Source organism: Trachypithecus francoisi, unplaced genomic scaffold (genome assembly GCF_009764315.1).
Source record: "Trachypithecus francoisi isolate TF-2019V2 unplaced genomic scaffold, Tfra_2.0 Lachesis_group1, whole genome shotgun sequence".
NCBI classification, from domain to species: Eukaryota; Metazoa; Chordata; class Mammalia; order Primates; family Cercopithecidae; genus Trachypithecus; species Trachypithecus francoisi.
In genome coordinates, this window is record NW_022681454.1 from 110105583 (window position 1) to 110123778 (window position 18196).

General features: G+C 37.6%; 1 protein-coding gene across 33 annotated transcripts in view; it reads right to left on the minus strand.

Moving 5' to 3' along the window:
* Positions 1-4392: 4392 nt before the first annotated feature.
* The window catches only part of CAMK2D (calcium/calmodulin dependent protein kinase II delta), a 322125-nt gene continuing 308321 nt past the window's right edge, over positions 4393-18196 (minus strand). For 11 of the 33 annotated variants that reach the window (XM_033215091.1, XM_033215087.1, XM_033215076.1 and 8 more), the window contains 3 exons: positions 13483-13577; positions 10684-10912; positions 5754-7869 (listed from right to left, as the gene is read on the minus strand). In XM_033215091.1, coding sequence (XP_033070982.1) covers positions 7866-7869; positions 10684-10912; positions 13483-13577 — 328 coding nt within the window. In that variant the 3' untranslated portion in view covers positions 5754-7865. Of the gene's footprint in view, positions 7870-9079; positions 9176-10639; positions 10913-13482; positions 13578-18196 lie in introns of those variants that run through there. The other 22 variants (XM_033215084.1, XM_033215075.1, XM_033215078.1 and 19 more) reach the window with 5 other exon arrangements.

Below are 18196 nucleotides of genomic sequence, written 5' to 3' on the forward strand. Positions count from 1 at the left end.
GGGCCAACTGGGCTGCTAGGAAATGTTTCCTTGCTGAGGATGGGTAAGGGGAGGTGTGGAGAAGGGCAAGCGCTCCTCTTACAGTGGGTGTTGTCCTGTCTGGATGTGACATGAGGAACCAACTCATGCATTTTGGGACCTTGAGGTCTCTTCACCTGGAGGATACAGTTTACTCTCTTGCAAGGGCAGAGCTAAAAAATGGAAAGAACCTGGGTTCTTTTTTTTATGTTGTTGAAGTTACTGAAATAAACAGCCAGAGATGACTCATCTGTCTCTTGTGGAAGTAATGTATTTTCCTTATTATTTAAGGTGTTTGGAATCTAGTTTCTGTTCCTTACAGCTTAATAAATTCTAAATGTGGCCGGGCGCGGTGGCTCAAGCCTGTAATCCCAGCACTTTGGGAGGCCGAGACGGGCGGATCACGAGGTCAGGAGATCGAGACCATCCTGGCTAACACTGTGAAACCCCTTCTCTACTAAAAAATACAAAAAACCAGCCGGGCGAGGTGGCGGGCGCCTGTAGTCCCAGCTACTCGGGAGGCTGAGGCAGGAGAATGGCGTGAACCCGGGAGGCGGAGCTTGCAGTGAGCTGAGATCCGGCCACTGCACTCCAGCCTGGGCCACAGAGCGAGACTCCGTCTCAAAAAAAAAAAAAATAAATAAAATAAAAATAAAAATAAAAATAAATAAATTCTAACTGTGTGCAATGATGGCTAAAAGTTCTTTAGCTACAGTAGAGTTGTTCTTTTCTTTTTCAGTTGATTACAATGTAAGCAATTTACAGCTCTTGGAATTACTCTGAAGCAAATCATATATGTGCTGGGAGCCTCAGGTTTTTCAACTGTAAAGCAAGAGAGCAATTCATTTATTCAGCCACAAATATTAATTAAGCACCTACTATGTTCCAGATACTTCTAGAAATTGGGAATACATGAGTGAACAAAAGAGAAAAAAATCCCTGCTCTCACTGTGTGTGTAATTTAGGAGAGGAGACAACTGATAAATAACATGAATAAAATGAGGAAAGCAGTATGTTAAATAGTAAGTACCAAGCAGAAGAAAATGAGAGAAGGAAGATATAAAGTGCCGGTGGGGGAGGGAGTTTGAAATCTTAGATAGGATTATCAGTGAAGGCTTGACCAAGAAGGTGACTTTATTTTGTAACGAAATAAGAAAGTGAAGGAGCCAGCCTCTTGCCTCTTGCCTTTATGAGGAGGAGTGTGTCTAGCAGAGTAAACAGCAAGTGTAAAGGTCACAAGATGGGAGCACCGCTGGTACGTTCACAGAAGAGGAAGAGGAGAAAGTCATAGAGAGAGGGGCATCAGGCAGGACTCACTTTGTCTCTTACTTTGAGTGAAAGCAGAAACTATCAGATGATTTTTAGCAGAGAAGTGATATGCTTTGACATATTTTAACAAGTTCATTCTGACTGCTGCATAGAGAATAGACAAAGAACAGAAGCCAAGAAACTGTTAGGAGGATATTTCAGTAATACAGATAACAGGATGATGATTTGATTCAAGGGAGGTAGCAGACAGTATTGTGAGAAGTGATCACATTCTGGTTATGTTTTGAAGGGATTTCAAATAGAAAGAGAGGAATTAAGAATGGTACCAAGATTTCTGATCTGATCAATGGAAGAACTGAGTTACCCATCCTTGAGATATGGAAAGAGTTATAAGAGAGGGTTTTGGTACAGACTATCAGGCACTCAGTTTATGATACATTAATTTGGCATGCCTATTAGATGTATAATGTAGATTTCCAATAGGCAGCTGAATATATATGTTTGGAGTTTAGGGGAGTGATCTGAGCTGGAGATGTATGTTTGAGAATCACTAATATAATCTGAAGCCATTGAGATTACATGCAATTATCCTGGGAGAGAATGAAGGTGAGTTCCAAAATATAAAAGTCAAGCTGGACATGGTGGCATGTGCCTATAGTCCCAGCTACTCAGGAAGCTGAGGTAGAAGGGTCACTGGAGCCCAGTTCAAGGCTAGCCTAAGCAACACAGCAAGACTTTGTTTCAAAAACAGAAAGAAAAAAAAAATAACGAAAACAAGAAGTCTTCCAAATGTAAAAGTCAGGTTGATGAAAAACGACCAGTCAGAGACTGGGAAGGAGCATCTATAAAGCTGGGAGGAAAATCAGGCAAATGTATTGTTTGAACAACAAGAGAAGAATGTTTAAAGATTGACAGAATGAACAACTGTGTCAAATGCTGCTGAGAGATGAAGTAAAAATGAGGACAGAAAATGGATCCTTGGATTTAACAACATGGTAGTCATTGGTGACTTAGAGAACTGTTTTGTGAAGTGGTAAGGGTAACTGGAGTGGGTTTAAGAGAGAATGGGAGGAGAGAAACTTCAGACAGCAATTTAGGCAAGGCTTTCAATGAATCTAGCTATAAAGAAATGGGGCACTGGTGGATACATCTAGTATGGAGGAAATTATTTATAATGACAAGGTGAGGTGAGGAGAGCTGCTACCTGTGAGCAGAGCTGGTGGCCTTTGTCAGGTGCATGACCTATTTACGAACAGTAATAAAAGAGATAGCAGGGTGCATACACAGAGATGCAGAGATTACTTAATTTCTTGCAGTGAAATAAGGAGCAAGGCCCTCACCTGAGTGAGGATGGGGAAGAAATGTTGGAGGTGGGAAAAGAAAATGAAGTCTGAAATAGTAGACAGAAGACCGGAAGAGAGAATGGATTAGGGACATATGATGTTTGGGCAGTCTCTGGGGTTTATTTGAGGGAGGTGAATAGCCAAGAATATATAACAAGACCTGTCAGCACAGGGGCACGTTTTTCCAGCTACATTCAGCCAGAGAATTATGAGGATGGCCCAAGTAGATAAGAGGATGTATCCACGGTTGTGGGTTTCCAAGGGTGTGAGAAAGTCCAAGGAGCAAGTGAGTTAGGTTCTACTAGCCTTGTAAAGAGCTTAGATTAAGCCCAGATTACATTATGTGCTAGCAATTGAGTCAGACCATAGCGCAAATCATGATATCCCAAAGCAGTTTCTAAACATCTGGTTGCAGACAGAAAATTACTAGAATTTGTATAAGTATTTCACAATTTGTCTTGGTCCTGCCTAGAGACTCAGCAATAAAAATTACCCAACAGTTCTTGGCCATTGAAGACTTTAAAACTAGGACAAAATAAACTCATTTTACTGTAAAATAGCTGCAGATCTTTCTTTAATAAATTAAATAGTACCACAGAAAAACTTTGTGCTTTGTTTTGTGTGTGTGTGTGTGTGTGTGGACCTCGATTTTCTTCTTAAAACGAAATAGAAAATAATGACAAGCATTTCAGTAGCAGAGGTCTAGCAATAAGACAGCTGCCTAAGTAGTATGGTTTTAGGGATGCTGAGAACAATCCCTCTATAAACCAATGCCCATACCTGTTCACTGGGGCCTGAGGTGCCAACAGGGATGGCCTTTGGCTTTAAGAAAGGGGTCATAGCTGGCTGGGCATGGTGGCTCACGCCTGTAATCCCAGCACTTGCTAGGCCAAGCAGGTGGATCACTTGAGCTTAGGAGTTCGAGACCAGCCTGGTCAACATGGCAAAGCCCTATCTCTAATAAAAATACAAAAATTAGCTGGGTGTGGTGGCATGCACCTGTAATCTCAGCTACTCAGGAGGCTGAGGCATGAGCCTTGAACCCAAGAGGAGGAGGTTGCACTAAGCCAAGTTAGTGCCACTGCACTCCAGCTTGGTGACAGAATGAGACTGTCTCAAAAAAACAAACAAAAAAAAAAAAAGGAAAAAAGAAAAAAAAGAAACAGGTCGAAGTCTTCAGTGTCCAAGGAGCAAGCAGCAAACTCATGGGGCAGGTATGAAGCATGTGCGTGCTTGGCGGGGATGGGGGGTGCTTGCTCCCCTCTAAAAGACGCAGCAGCTTCTCTGACTGTTGCTGTAGTGAACACAGAACCAGTGGGGCAGATCTTACACTTTTTCAAATTATTTAAGCCAGAAATCATGACTTTTACATGACATATCCAATTTTTAAATGTTGGTGACATTTTAAAAAAACAAAAAAACACTTGTTACGGACAAACAAGAGTTCTTTTTTTTCTGTTGTAAAACAGCCAAAGCCTAAATGCAAATCCTTCTGGAGTACAATTACTGCTTAATCTGCTATCAACTTTTCCTACTCCAGTCTGCAGGAGAACATTCCAGCTCTCTTCTGAGAATTGGTTTTGTCTGAGAGAAAAGCAGGAACGCTGTAATTGCTTCGTGCTGCTTTCTCAGGTCAGGGTGGTTTATGACAGCTATTGTTCAGCTCATGGACACACGGTCTAGTATGCTATCTTCACTGCAATCATTTTGTACATTCTCATCTTTAAAAAATCTGATAAAGAGACCACAGAGCCATGAAACGTTCATAGAAGTCAGTAGGATTTTATTCAATGGAATCACTCGAAAGCTGTGTCATCTATGTTTACCCTTACATTATAATTCTTCTTACACAAAAATTTGAAATTTGAGTTAACATTAATATTCCTTGAAAATTTCCTTAGAACATACTGATTTACTACTATATTTCATTTTTCCTACATTCAGCTAGATGACCACTTCATTTGGTGTCTCTCAGTATCCTGCTGAGACATTTGAGTCCGAATATATACTCAGCAGTAACAGTAAACCTACATAAAGAGGGCAGCCCAACAGCAAAACAAGAGTTGCATACCCTCCTGAGTAAAGAATAATAACAATACGAATATTAATATCAGTGATCAGAACAGTTACATTGCTACCATTTAATTTCTATCAAATATAATTCTAGTCACTCTGTACCCATTTAATTCTCACAATATCTTTATTAAACTGGTATGTTTATTCTCATTTCACAACTATGGAAACTGAGGTTCAGAGGGAAGAGGTAACTTGCTCAGAGCATCAAGACAATGGTGAGAGAACCCATCATTAAATCCAGGACCATCTGAGTACACTTTGAGGCTTCTGTTATCAAAAGGGGTTGGCCTCAATTCAACAACTATTTGTCAACGATATCTCCATTCCTAGCCCTGGTTTGGGTTTAGGAATGCAATGATGAATACACAGTTCTTGCCCACAGCGACATTATACTGCAGTAGAGGAAACACAAATAGAAATATATTTTCAAAACAATGTGGTTGGCAGGAGAGGTAAATACAATCTATTATGCAAGTATTGAGAGGGAAGGCAAGCCCAGAATAGAGCCTAGGAAGGTTTGCTGTGGAGCATGATGCTCTACACTGAATCTTAGGAAAGAGTAAGAAGTAGTGGAAGACTATTTATTCTAGGTAAGAAACATAAACACCATGAACAGCATAAACAGGCATGTGAGCAAGTGGATGTTTTTAGCAAATCAAAAGAAGCTGAGCATCCATGTATGCTCAGGTTCAAGTTGGGAAGTAGCAGGAGCTGGGGTGCTTGCCTATATCCCAGAGATGATAATACCAAAGCGTTACAAGGTCAGGTTCGTGTTTAAAAAAAAGCAGCCATGTGAAGGCTGGATTGGAGGGTATAGTATAGAGAAGCTTTCAGGAGTCTTAGTTGTTAACTATGTTGTTCTCAGCAACATTTTCCCAGAGGAGACCATTGTTTTGCTCATAGAGAACTATTAACTTGCCATTCCCACCAAGTGCAAATTGTCATGTACTAAATGAGGCCAGAGCAGGATACACTGCCCTTGACACTGGCCAGCACCATGCAGGCATAAATACAGTAGCTCTTCTGAAGAAATAAAGATGGACGCACTGTCAGCAGAAATCACAAATTTATTAACTCTTAAATATATCAATCAGTCATTTACCATTATGGCAAGAAATATATACAGTGTCCCATGGTAAACTGCAGTGTTTCAAAATGATAGAAGATAATAAATGTGTAATTCATTTGTGGTGGAGAGAACAAATCACAATTTCCTCACATCTTAGTGCGGAAGACAAACTTGAACTACAGTAATACTTCAACACCACATGCTAAAAGTGTAAAAAAAAACACTCTACACCTATTTTTTTCTTTAAATACATGTATGCCACGTATAGCTGCTTCACAAAAAGGTAAAAGAAATTAAAAAGGGAAAAATGAGGCCATTATTTTTTCACAGATCTCATTGGCAGGTTAACATGGCTCAATATATTGACTGTATATATTTATTTTAAATATATATTGTTTTAAATTGTGTAATAATTATCAGAAAAGCTTCAACCCATCTACCATACATCCACTAGCAATAATATCTAAGATGATTAGTAATCAACACAGAAAGGTGAGATGAGAGAAAAGAGGAAGGGTTGTTTTTGTTGCTTTGTTTTCCTTTTTTGCTTCTGCTTTAAAAACAGGCTTCTGAGGACTGTGAATTACTATCGTTAAAATAACAATGACAGAGATTCCATGCACTGTAAAGCATTTCAGAGAAGAGAACAAAAAAAATCACAGGAATTGAATCAACAAAGGAAAAATGAGAAGCACAAAGAAAACCTAGGACATTTCCCTTTTTGTTTTAAACTGGAAAACCCTAACTCCTTGGAGGAAGATAACGATACTCTGATTCAAGAGAGAAGCTAAAAAACACAAGTCACAAAGATCAAGTTCAAAACACTTATGAGAATGGCAAACATTTGTAAGCCTCTCTAACACTAGAACACTAGCTAGTGATGATGCAGAAGTGACCCTTTCATTCCCCAAGGCGGAGGTGAGTGCGTTTGCATAAAACCCCCTCTGCTATCAACTTGGTATCCTCCTGGCAACTGTCCCAATCAGTAAGACGCTGCAGTCACAGGAGGAACTTGCTTTTATCCTAAGTTTAAACAATTCAAATACCTCTAACATAGTTAGGATACCTAAGTCCAAAGTAGAGCTTAAGCAGAATTATAAACCTTTAAAATCTTGACAACATTTTTGTGGGCCCTGAAGATGATCAAAAGTGCTAGTTGAGCCACCTTCAAAAGGCTTTTATTTCCTTTTTACCTTCATTATGCAAGTTTCACTTTTTTTCTTTTCTCACACACTACTGGCCGGCCTCCTCAAAAAAGGAAAAGGGAAAAAAGTAAGAAAAGAATGGAACAAAAGAAAAATAAAAAAGGAAGCAAACGAAAGGAACAAAGAAACAGGATAAAGAAAAGAGATCACAGATTCGAGAAAGAAAAACAATTCAATTCAGCAAATTCACCAAAACAATGTGAATATATCCTAAAGTGATTAAACTCAGAAATGATGTGAGTTTTTCCAGTTTACACAGTTTGACCAAAAAGAGCATGGCTTTATGTGGTAGCAAACCACATTCTTGCTTCTACTTTCATAAGTGATTTTGCCCACATACCAACCCACTTTAATTGTTAATCAGCAAAACTTCCCATGAAAAATCATCCATTTTAACCAGGATCACACCAGGAAACTGAAGGTATATTTTTTTACCTTAAAAAAACGAAAACAAAAACAAGAAAAACCAAAAAAACCAAACAAGCCAAAACAGATTAACAGCAAAGAGTTCTAAAAAATTTACATTTCTCTTACAAACTGTCATTCAGAGAACAATAGTTCTTAAGTCTGTTAAATCTTGGCATTAACAGAGAAACTTGATGAAGAGTTGTACTTGGAATATTGTGGATTTGTTCTTTTTGTCTAATCTCCCCCTATTGTTTTGCCAAAAGTAATTTAAGTTTGCACGGAACATCCCCGTAGTTGAAGTGTAAACAATGTACAGGAAGGAATATATGATAAGATGATGCATCACATATGCATTACATGTAGGACCTTCACAACTTCATGCACTCAGAAACATGCATGAAGAGGAGGGGAGGACGGCCCATGGTCACCATCCAGGTGCCTTGAGAACAGAGAATGCAGAAGTGGCACTGTTGATATTTAGCTGAAAGGAGAAAGGGGGAGGAAGAAATAAATTATATTGTTTTACAAAATATCATCAAATTGCTTTGCCATAGATTTGATTACGCTATGGTTTTATAACTTGGCTAACAAATAGATTGAAAACACTATGTATAAGAGATGTTTGCTTGTGATCATTACAGGAAGAAACATACAATGTTACACAAAGACAGTATTAAAATAGAAAATGAGTATTAATTATTTTTTCACACAAAGCTAAGCTAAAAATAAAGAGACAGGGACACAGGCTTCAGTCACATTATTAAATCTAAGTATGCATCTTAAGCATTCCTGTTTACTGGACAAATTAGTAAATGAATATAATCTTTTTGCTGAAATAGACTTAAAATTCAAGTTCATCCTTAGCTTTTGTTATTATTATTAGATTCCTTGGGAAATCAAACCTAGAAGTCAATTTAACAAGGAATATAGTCTCAAAAGTAGAGAGAACATGATTACTCTCTTTAATTGGAGCTCTCCTTTGTTGAAAGCAACAGCTGGGAGCACTATTTGTTAAAAGCTCTGATAAGGTTTAGTTCTCTGAATGAGGCAAATATTCACAACAGCACCATACATATCTGAATACTTGTAACCCGAGTCTAAGAAACAACTAATTAAAAACAACAATAAAAGCATGAAGTTAATTACAGTCAACTTTCAATTATCCTCTGGAATTACCCACTTTGTGAGTTTAAAATTTCAGCTTGACTTCCTCCTGTGGCCTGTGCTCATGGTCAAGCACCATTATATTCAGTCAGGCACAGCAAATTGATTTACACATTCACCATAGCCAGCTGCTTATGGAATTGCATCCTCTTGAAAGAATGGTTAAGACACCAAAGGATTCTAAAGCTTAATATAAATTAAGTCCGGATAATTGAGAGTTATCTGAACTGACCTAGACATAATTTACTTTTGATGTGAAAACTTCAGGATTCTAACATGACATAATCCACATGTTGGAAAAAATTCATTTCAGTGTTTATTACCTTTAAAATAAGGATTATGCTACCAAACAGGGCTGAATGTTAGATTCAAAAGCTCATGCAAAATTGCTATGAATTTTCAAAGACCTTGTATGGTTTTCATTGATTATTATGCAAGAAAAGATATCCTCAAAAGGAAGGAAAACAGCCATGCAGCTTTTCATTCAGCTCCAATCACAAAGTATCACGGAGCAGGATGTTACTTACAAGACCCATATGTGAATGATTTTCAGGCCTTAGATGTTTTGCCACAAAGAGGTGCCTCCTGAGAAGTTTTCTTTCCCATTTGGAATACAGGGTGGCCTATTAAGAGAAGCCCCATTTAAGCCACCTGGCATAAAATGAAGTTTTCTTGAATAGGCTTCATCCCATAAACACTTCAGGGAATTGCAAAAATACCTAACCCTCTGGTACTGTATGAATGTAACCCCTTCTATATTAACTGGTGATTTGTGCTGTATCTCTTTGGTGTAAAAAACACACAAAAACAGGTGTCTTCATTATCTTCATATTCCTCTTGTGTTTTTCTCTTAATTACATAGCTATGGTTTTGAGAATAAATTTCAGCCTATTGTTTGGTTTGGTTTTTTTTGTCCCTGTTGACCCACTTTTTACAAATCCAACAGTGATATATAAGTATTAAGTCTATACAGAAGGCCTTTGAAAACCACTGTGGTATGTTATCAAACTAAGAAATCATGATGGATTCTCTGGAGTGAGTTGAATGGCTGTTTGTATGAATCCCCATTCCAAATCCCAAATATTAACAGGTGATCCTGGTGAGATAATTCGGAAAGAGATCAACAGTGGACCAAACTTCTACACTGAGTTTAAACTCTTCTTGTTTTCATATCACTCCACTTTACTAATAAACCTGTTTTCAATTATTCCTCTTTACTCTAGTTGTAACCGGCATTCCTTACCAATAATGTTCTATCATATTAAACTAAATCCTGATATTGTACTTTTCTTCATGATGCTCCTTTAGCTTGGACTATTCTCCTTTGTTTTTTCTATCTTTCTATGTCTCTAAATTCTACTTATCATTTAAGATTTTGTCCAAAATTCTATCTTATACAAAAGTGTACTTCCAAACTGTTATAAACAGTTTCCACTGTTCATTAATTTTACTGTATTCTGAAGTTGATGATAAAGTTTATTATATCATTTTTTTCTTTAGAATCAATGATTGACTAAACGAGAATACATGTTCCTTGAAAGCAATATCTTTTACCTTGTGTTGAATCTGGCACTGGTTAAGCACCTAGGAGATTCACAATAAATATGTGCCTAATCGCGACTGGAAAAGCAAACGATATCTGAGGTAGAGTGGTGAGGTGAGAACGACATTGCACTACCTGACAACGGCCTTTTAAATGCGGTCTCTGTAACTGAGCTTTAGGGGATCATCCATGAAATGAAACTCCTGATAATGTATTGGCCGTTTTAGAAACTCCACCCTATGCTTTCCTCTGATATCCCCTTCTGTCAATTGAGAAAATGAAGTCACAAATATTTTGCCTTATTATACAAATCCCCTAGATTTAACCCTGTGAGATTTTGATAAGGTAGTCTCTAGTCCTATGCAAACCTACTGTATACTGCTCTATAGCAAGTTTCAACCCACAAATGGCTGATCTGATTGATCTTTCCAGAGAATCATAAACCTTTCCCATGAAGGCATTTATTTTCATCAGTGTAACCAACTACCAGCATTAAATAACATACACCACACTATTAACAATGGAATAAGTAGAAGAAGCTGACCATGGGTGTATTAACAAAGAAGCTGACAGCCTGGGAATATTTACTTGATGGGTACTGTTGGTGACCCCGAGCGATGAAAATGAACATTCTGCCACTTTCCATCCCGACGGTGCCACACACGAGTCTCTTCTGACTGCATTGTCTTTGGCATTCCACTGCCATCCATGTACTGTGTGAGCCTAATATACGCTATGCAGGCGGCATCATCCCCTACCAGATGTACATGAGGGTTTAGAATAATAGTGTGGATTGGTTTATTGCTTTTGGACAAAGCTGAAAGAGAAAAACAAGAAAAGCAAAATTTAGTTTCTATGTAAAGGAAACTAAAACCAGTAATAACATCAGTTAGGACCAATACATGAAATGCCATTTATTCAGTCAGTAATTAATTAGTTAATTAATCTACTATTTATACTAATCTGGTACTGGGCACTGTACAAAGCAAGGAAAGAACAAAAGTGGATGCAGTCTTTCTTTTATCTGGTTTCCTTCACAGGCATTTATATGCTCCTCTGGAAATTCTGATTGGGTGAGACAGCTGGAGAGATTATTTACGAAGGAAAGTAGTTAGAAACAGAAATCACAATATGAACAGAGGTGAAGAAGGCCTGGCCCAGGTGTGCCAAGCAGTTCCTGTCTTTTCCAGGAATGAACTGCTGGGAGAGTTGACCAGGGATCTTGTGGCGGTGTTTGTTTTTGTTAGTTGGTGAAGTACGTGGGAGAAGGGCAATATATCAAGTTTCAGGTATGGATATCACCGTCTCCAAAATAAGGCTGGCGGTAGCCTTTGAACAAGCCTATGAACTTGTTTCTCATCCCATCCTCTGAGTCCTCCACATACTAGAGTCTATTCCATGATAGTCCACTGTGATCATTTGATAAACATTCAAAACGTGGTGTTGGCACACAGCCTGATTCTGATCTTCTAGCTCTTTCCCTTGCCTGAGTAGCCCTCACTATGCTTCAGACTCTGGTGTTTTACCAGTAGCTACCAATTCTAATTATTCAATCACCAAGACATATGAGGAAGATTAGGGCACATCACTTACTGATGCTGTTCCTTTCTTAGATCAGTAGAAAACGTTGAATTGTTTTTAGCTGTTATCCAAACATGCTTTCCATTCTCAGAAAACATCTATTCAAATTATATAAAATACTATTATAGTCACCTGAATACCCCATTATGAAGGAATTACATTTATGGAACATGATGTATAGTGTTATGCTGAAATAGGTTAAAATATTAATGGGTTAATTCTTTCATTAGGGATCAGACGATGTCAATAGAGAGTTAATTGGAGGAAACATGAGATGCTATCAGAACACTGGAATATAGGGAATATGATAACATTTACTGAAACTTTGTTAGAGAGAATTTATCAAATAGTTCTTTTTGTTTATTTGTTTGTAAATGCCTAATGCATATAAGAAAAAGTAACTCATTCAACACATCTTACTTCGAAAATCCATGCCAAAGCAGACATTCTTATCAAAGCTTATAATTACTGAAAGTGATGTGATTATCCCAATTATTCCTATAATACATTTCTTCTTTAATTCAATAAGATCTCTGCAAAAATAGTACATTCACTTAATGCAATATGCAAACACAGCATAATGTCTAGTGTCATTAGGTGTAAGGAAAAAGAGAAGGATAAAGGGAAATCCTGGTTTACATTTTTCTTGATGACCTGAAGGATTTCTGCAGGAAGAACTTCTTTTGTCACCTTCTTTGAAAAGTGGCGGTTTCCTCTGAAACTACCACAATTCTTAAAACTTGAATTGAAAGATTTATCTGATTACTTAACTTGATTTTCATTTTACTTTGAAAATAAGCATCACATATGCTTGAAAGCACTCTTCTATGTTGAATATTTTGGCATGGTGTGGTTTTAAAAAATTTTTTCCTCCTATTTTTTCCTTTTCTTATTTTTAAAATTTGAGACAGGATCTCATTCTGTCACCCAGGCAGGAATCCAGTGGTATGATCAAAGCTCACTGCAGCCTCAATCTCCTGGTCTCGAAGTGATCTCCCATCTCAGCTTCCCAAGTAGCTGGGACTACAGGTGCTTGTCATCATGCCTGGTTAATTTTTGTATTCTTTGTAGAGATGGGGTCTCACTATGTTGCTCATACTGGTTTTGAGTTTCTGGCCTCAAGCTATCCTCCCACCTCAGTCTCCTAAAGTGTTGGGACTACAGGCATGAGCCACTGTGCCTGCCTAATTTTTTTATAGATAGTTTTATGAAAACGTGAAATAACATTTTTTGTAACTGATTTATAGCCTATATTATCCATTAACTGGAACTTGCTTGAAGTGTATTCAATCAACATTACTTTTTTTTTTTTTTGAGATGGAGTTTCACTCTTGTTGCCCAGGCTTACGATCTTGGCTCACTGCAACCTCTGCCTCCCGGGTTCAAGCAATTCTCATACCTCAGCCTTCCAAGTAGCTGGGATTACAGGTGTGCGCCACCATGCCCAGCTAATTTTGTATTTTTAGTGGAGATGAGGTTTTACTCTGTTGGTCAGGCTGGTCTCGAACTCCTGACCTCAAGTGATCCACCCGCCTTGGCCCCCAAAGTGCTGGGATTACAGGCATGAGCCACGGTGCCCAGCCAACATTAATTTTTATACAAAGATATTTTTTAAAACACACCAAAACTGTAAGCCAAGCCTGACATACTTTTTTTTTCAATTTTGAATACAAAATAATTATATGTTTCAAACGCTGGATGAAGGTGAAAACTCTCATTGTAGAAAAGAGCCAAAGTATCTGCAAATTTGGGAAAAATTCAGAGACATTTAAAAAGGGCATGTTATTAAATTAGGAATAAATGTACCATTTTCGAAGTAGAATCGGTGAAAATCCATCCCTTCCACTAAATTACCCAGAGCTTCAGGTTCAAAAGCAGTAAGGCCTGGGTCACAGATTTTTCTGTAAAAGAAAAATAAAGAAAATAACCAATTAATAGGTGCTTAATGTGTTTTGTTGTTTCATGTGTAAACATTCTGATTTATTAGTCGCTGAAGGAAAGAGTCTCTAAAAACAATGAAATAAAAATGTTCTATCAAAAACCTTGGCAAGGTGGGTTGAGGAGCAGACTCTGAAAAGACATTTTGCAGAGAACTCTGATAGGAACAAACTAATTTATCCAGTTCAAGCAGATGATAATATACAATATTTTAGGAAGCCCCCTTTTACAATTTCTACTTTTTTATTTTTAAGGTGAATTTTCCAGTTTTTCTAACTCTTGATTGAGGTTTATTATTATTATTATTATTATTTTTTTTTTTGAGAGGGAGTCTCGCTCTGACGCCCAGGCTGAAGTGCAGTGGCCGGATCTCAGCTCACTGCAAGCTCCGCCTCCCGGGTTTACGCCATTCTCCTCCCTCAGCCTCCCGAGTAGCTGGGACTACAGGCGCCCGCCACCTCGCCCGGCTAGTTTTTTGTATTTTTTAGTAGAGACGGGGTTTCACCGTGTTAGCCAGGATGGTCTCGATCTCCTGACCTCGTGATCCACCCGTCTCGGCCTCCCAAAGTGCTGGGATTACAGGCTTGAGCCACCGCGCCCGGCCGAGGTTTACTATTTTTTAAAAATGCTCTCCAAGTCCTTTTGTCCAAGTTTAAGACACTCTCCAAATCCTATAAAACTATCTTTGAATCTGAAATTAAATACTTCTGGAATAATAATAATAATTATTATTATTTTTGAGAGAGAGTCTTGCTCTGTTGCCCAGGCTGGAGTGTAGTGGTGCAATAATGGCTCACTGCAGCCTCAACCTTCCAGACTCAAGCAACCCTCCTGCCTCAGCCTCCCTAGTAGCTGGGAGTATTGACGTGTAGTACCACACTGGGTTAATTTTTTAATTTTTATTTCTAGCAGAGATGGGGTTTCCTTATGTTGCCTAGGCTGGTCTCTAACTCCTAGGCACAAGTGATCCTCCCACCTGACCTCCCAAAGTATAGGATTACAGGGGTAAGCCCGGTACCACGCTTAGCCCTGGAATAATTTTTGTTGGACCACATCTTCTACATTCATGTCAAACATGTATATGACAGTTGACTTGAAAGACAGTATCACACCCTACACTTCCTGGCAATGTCCACGAGACTTACATCTTATTATTGTGTTTAAGTTTATTTTATTGTTAAAATGAAATCAATAGGAGGTTCAAATGCTCATACTGGTTTTCTTTCTTAATCCTAGAAGTATGATTCAATAAAGGGGTGTGCAATTTTAAATATTTGGAAAAAACCAATGAGCTTTCTTTGGAGAAATTTATGTATTCAGTAAAGAATTGCTAAACATCAACTATGTGGCAGATATTCTTCAAAACAAGCAATTATAATACAATAATCAATACCAGAATAGATGAAAATGTGAAGTGCTCAAAAAACAGATTACTAATAGACAGTGAACAGGAAAGGTTTAAGAGAGGAAGAAAATGTGAGCTGGGCTTTGAAGAATAAGTAAGAGTTTTCCAGGTATGTGGGAGGTGGTGGGCAGGAGGAGGACAGCAAGTGCAATGGTCTGCTGCTGTGAAAATGCAGAGTACGCTTGGGGAATGATGACTGGTTGCTTGATATGGAAAGCAAGGTCACTGTGTTATGTGTGTAAGGCCCCTGGAAATGTAGACAGGAAAATATTTCCTTTGGGCCTATGGTGATCAGGGTAGGCTTCTCAGAGAAGGTGACAAGATCTGGATTTGAAGAACAAGTGGGAGTTCACAAGGTAGATCAAATGGAGTACAAATCAAAGGATTTTGGACTGTTTATTAATTTGCCCCAAAGGGTAATACAGTGGATGGGGCCACATCTAATTTCATAGAGAAATTCCCCTTTGGGGGTGGCAAATTTTTTTAAATGTTTAACAGAAATACAAATTTCAAAAGTCTATCTCACTGTACTTCCTCAAAGTGCAGTACTGTTTATAGAACGTGGAACCGGTATTATTTAAAGAATACTTTTAAAAAGTAGAAACCACAGTGGATATCCTTTGTGCCTTAAACATGGCGGGGGCAAGGATTACAACCTTCACTTCAGACTGCCTGCTGGGTAGGCGTTTCTAAGCTTAAAATCAAATATATATAGTCTCTTTCTAAGAAGCAAAATGGGAAGAACAGTGTTCCTATGGTAACAAGAATTTATTCTGCCAGGGGCTATTACTTCCTCTATAAATATGGTTTTTGGTTGTCATTATCAGTGAACCAAAATTTCTTACTGCCTTACATCAGTACTAACATAATCTGGGAATCACAGGGCCATGGTGGATCTTCTTACCCAACCATGAAAAGAGTCAATATATTTGGAAATGTTCCTATCTATCTATCTATCTATCTATCTATCTAATCATCCATCTACCCTATAAAAGGCTTTGGATTAATAAAAGATCCACAAAGCTGCCATTTGACATGTGGGTGTGTGTGATCTGAACAGGTGTTCTAAGGACCAGCTGACAGGGATACACCAGTACATTCTACCATCCCAAAAGCTCTCTAATGGCAGCCCTCTTGGATTAGCTCTGGCTGGAAAGTACAAAATCAGGCCAGATTATAGGTCTCCACAGGCAAAGATATTAGTGAACTGATGTGTTCCCAAGGTTTAGCATTATTTAAAATATCCTATTTTAAACTGTCTGAGAATATAGGAAACATACACTTTTGCCTGGCTACAATTGCTCCCTATATAATAGTAGTATCTGTTTATAAATTGAGAAAGAATAGAAAAGAAGCAGGAAAAAAATTCATACACAATTTTACCTCTCAGAGGCAACTTCTTTTTTTCTTTTTGACAACAACAAACACAACTTTTTATCATTCCACAAGGAAATGCAATTGCAAAAAAAAGATTTTTTAAAAAGAGAATATTCTTATTCTTCAAATAATCATATGTATCTAACAAGGATATAACAGCAACAAGAATTTTTAAAAAGCAGGTTCTATGGCACAGCTATAAACAGTTGTTTAATAGGGAACTGTTGTCTCTGAAAACAGACTGTTCTTTTTAACTCCAATTTTTACTATATCTTTTATTTCAAGTATGCCTTATTAGGTCATAATAACGAATTGATACACTCATACACATGTATATGCATGTGTTTATACATATATGCACACACATTTAATTTATAAGAAGAAGCTCCTGATATAGTTTCATTCTTACATTTAGCTAATCTCTTCCATATTTTATATTTGGTGTTTATTTATAACTAATGATAAAAGTAATACTTGCTTACTTTTATAAAAAGGCAGGAAAAAAATTCACACGTAATTTTACCTCTCAGAGGCAACTTCATTTTTTCTTTTTAAAATCTAATTTGGCATATTTAATTCCACTTTTAATACTTTTTATTTATTTATTTATTTTTGAGATGGAGTTTCGCTCTTCTTGCCCAGGCTGGACTGCAATGGTACGATCTCAGCTCATTGCAACCTCTGCCTCCCAGGTTCAAGTGATTTTCCTGCCTCAGCCTCCTGAGTAGCTGGGATTACAGTCATGGGCCACCACACCTGGTTAATTTTGTATTTTTAGTAGAGACAGGGTTTCTCCATGCTGGTCAGGCTAGTCTTGAACTACCGACCTCAGGTGATCTGCCCACCTTGGCCTCCCGAAGTGCTGGGATTACAGGTGTGAGCCACCATGCCTGGCACTTTTAATACTTTTTACTTTTGTAGTTTTAATAATTATGTACATACTCTTTTATGTCCTGCTTAATTTTCAGTAAAAACATCATAAATATTTTTCCAGGTTGCTGGAAACTCAACATAACCATTGTACCAAAGATGACTTAATGGGAACTGTACTGCTTCAGTATATATCTTTGTTCACAAATTTTTGCTCATGTTTTACATAAAAAATTTATACTCATGTTAAATTCTTATAAATAGAATTATAGTATTACAGTAAAGTAAGCCTTTATAAAAGTTTTCAGGTATATAATAACAGATTATATAACAAAATATATTAATAATCCCCTCATCTCTGCCACTACTGCCATCCTGAAAGTTTGCACCCAATTGTGTTTTATTCCATTGTATAGGAAAGTCACCACTGTCCTGCAGTATCTGCACCTTGGTGGCTGTCAGCAGAGTTTATATGTCTGCTGATTTTATAGGCAGAAGAGGCTCTTGCATTCAAGTTTGCATATACTTAATTAGTAAACATAAACATGCCTTTATTAGTTTACTTATCATTTATATTTCCTCCTCTGATAATAGTCAGTTCATGTTCTTTACCTATTTTTCTACTTTTCAATCATATTCACGTAATATAAAAAATTAACTTTTGACATATGTTTTGAAAATGTTTTTCTAAGTTTGTTTGCCTCTTACTTTTATTCTTGGCTTTTTAATTAAAGTATACACATGTTACCTATTTAGGTATAATCATATTATGTTCTCACTTATGATTTTATCTTCAGCTTTTGGATCTTTTGGATCTCTTCTAGCCAGAGATCTTTTGGATCTCTTCTAGCCAGAGATCAGATTCAATCTCTGTTTTACATTTAAGTCTTTCACTGGAGTGGAACTCACGAGTTGCATGGTGTAAGGAGC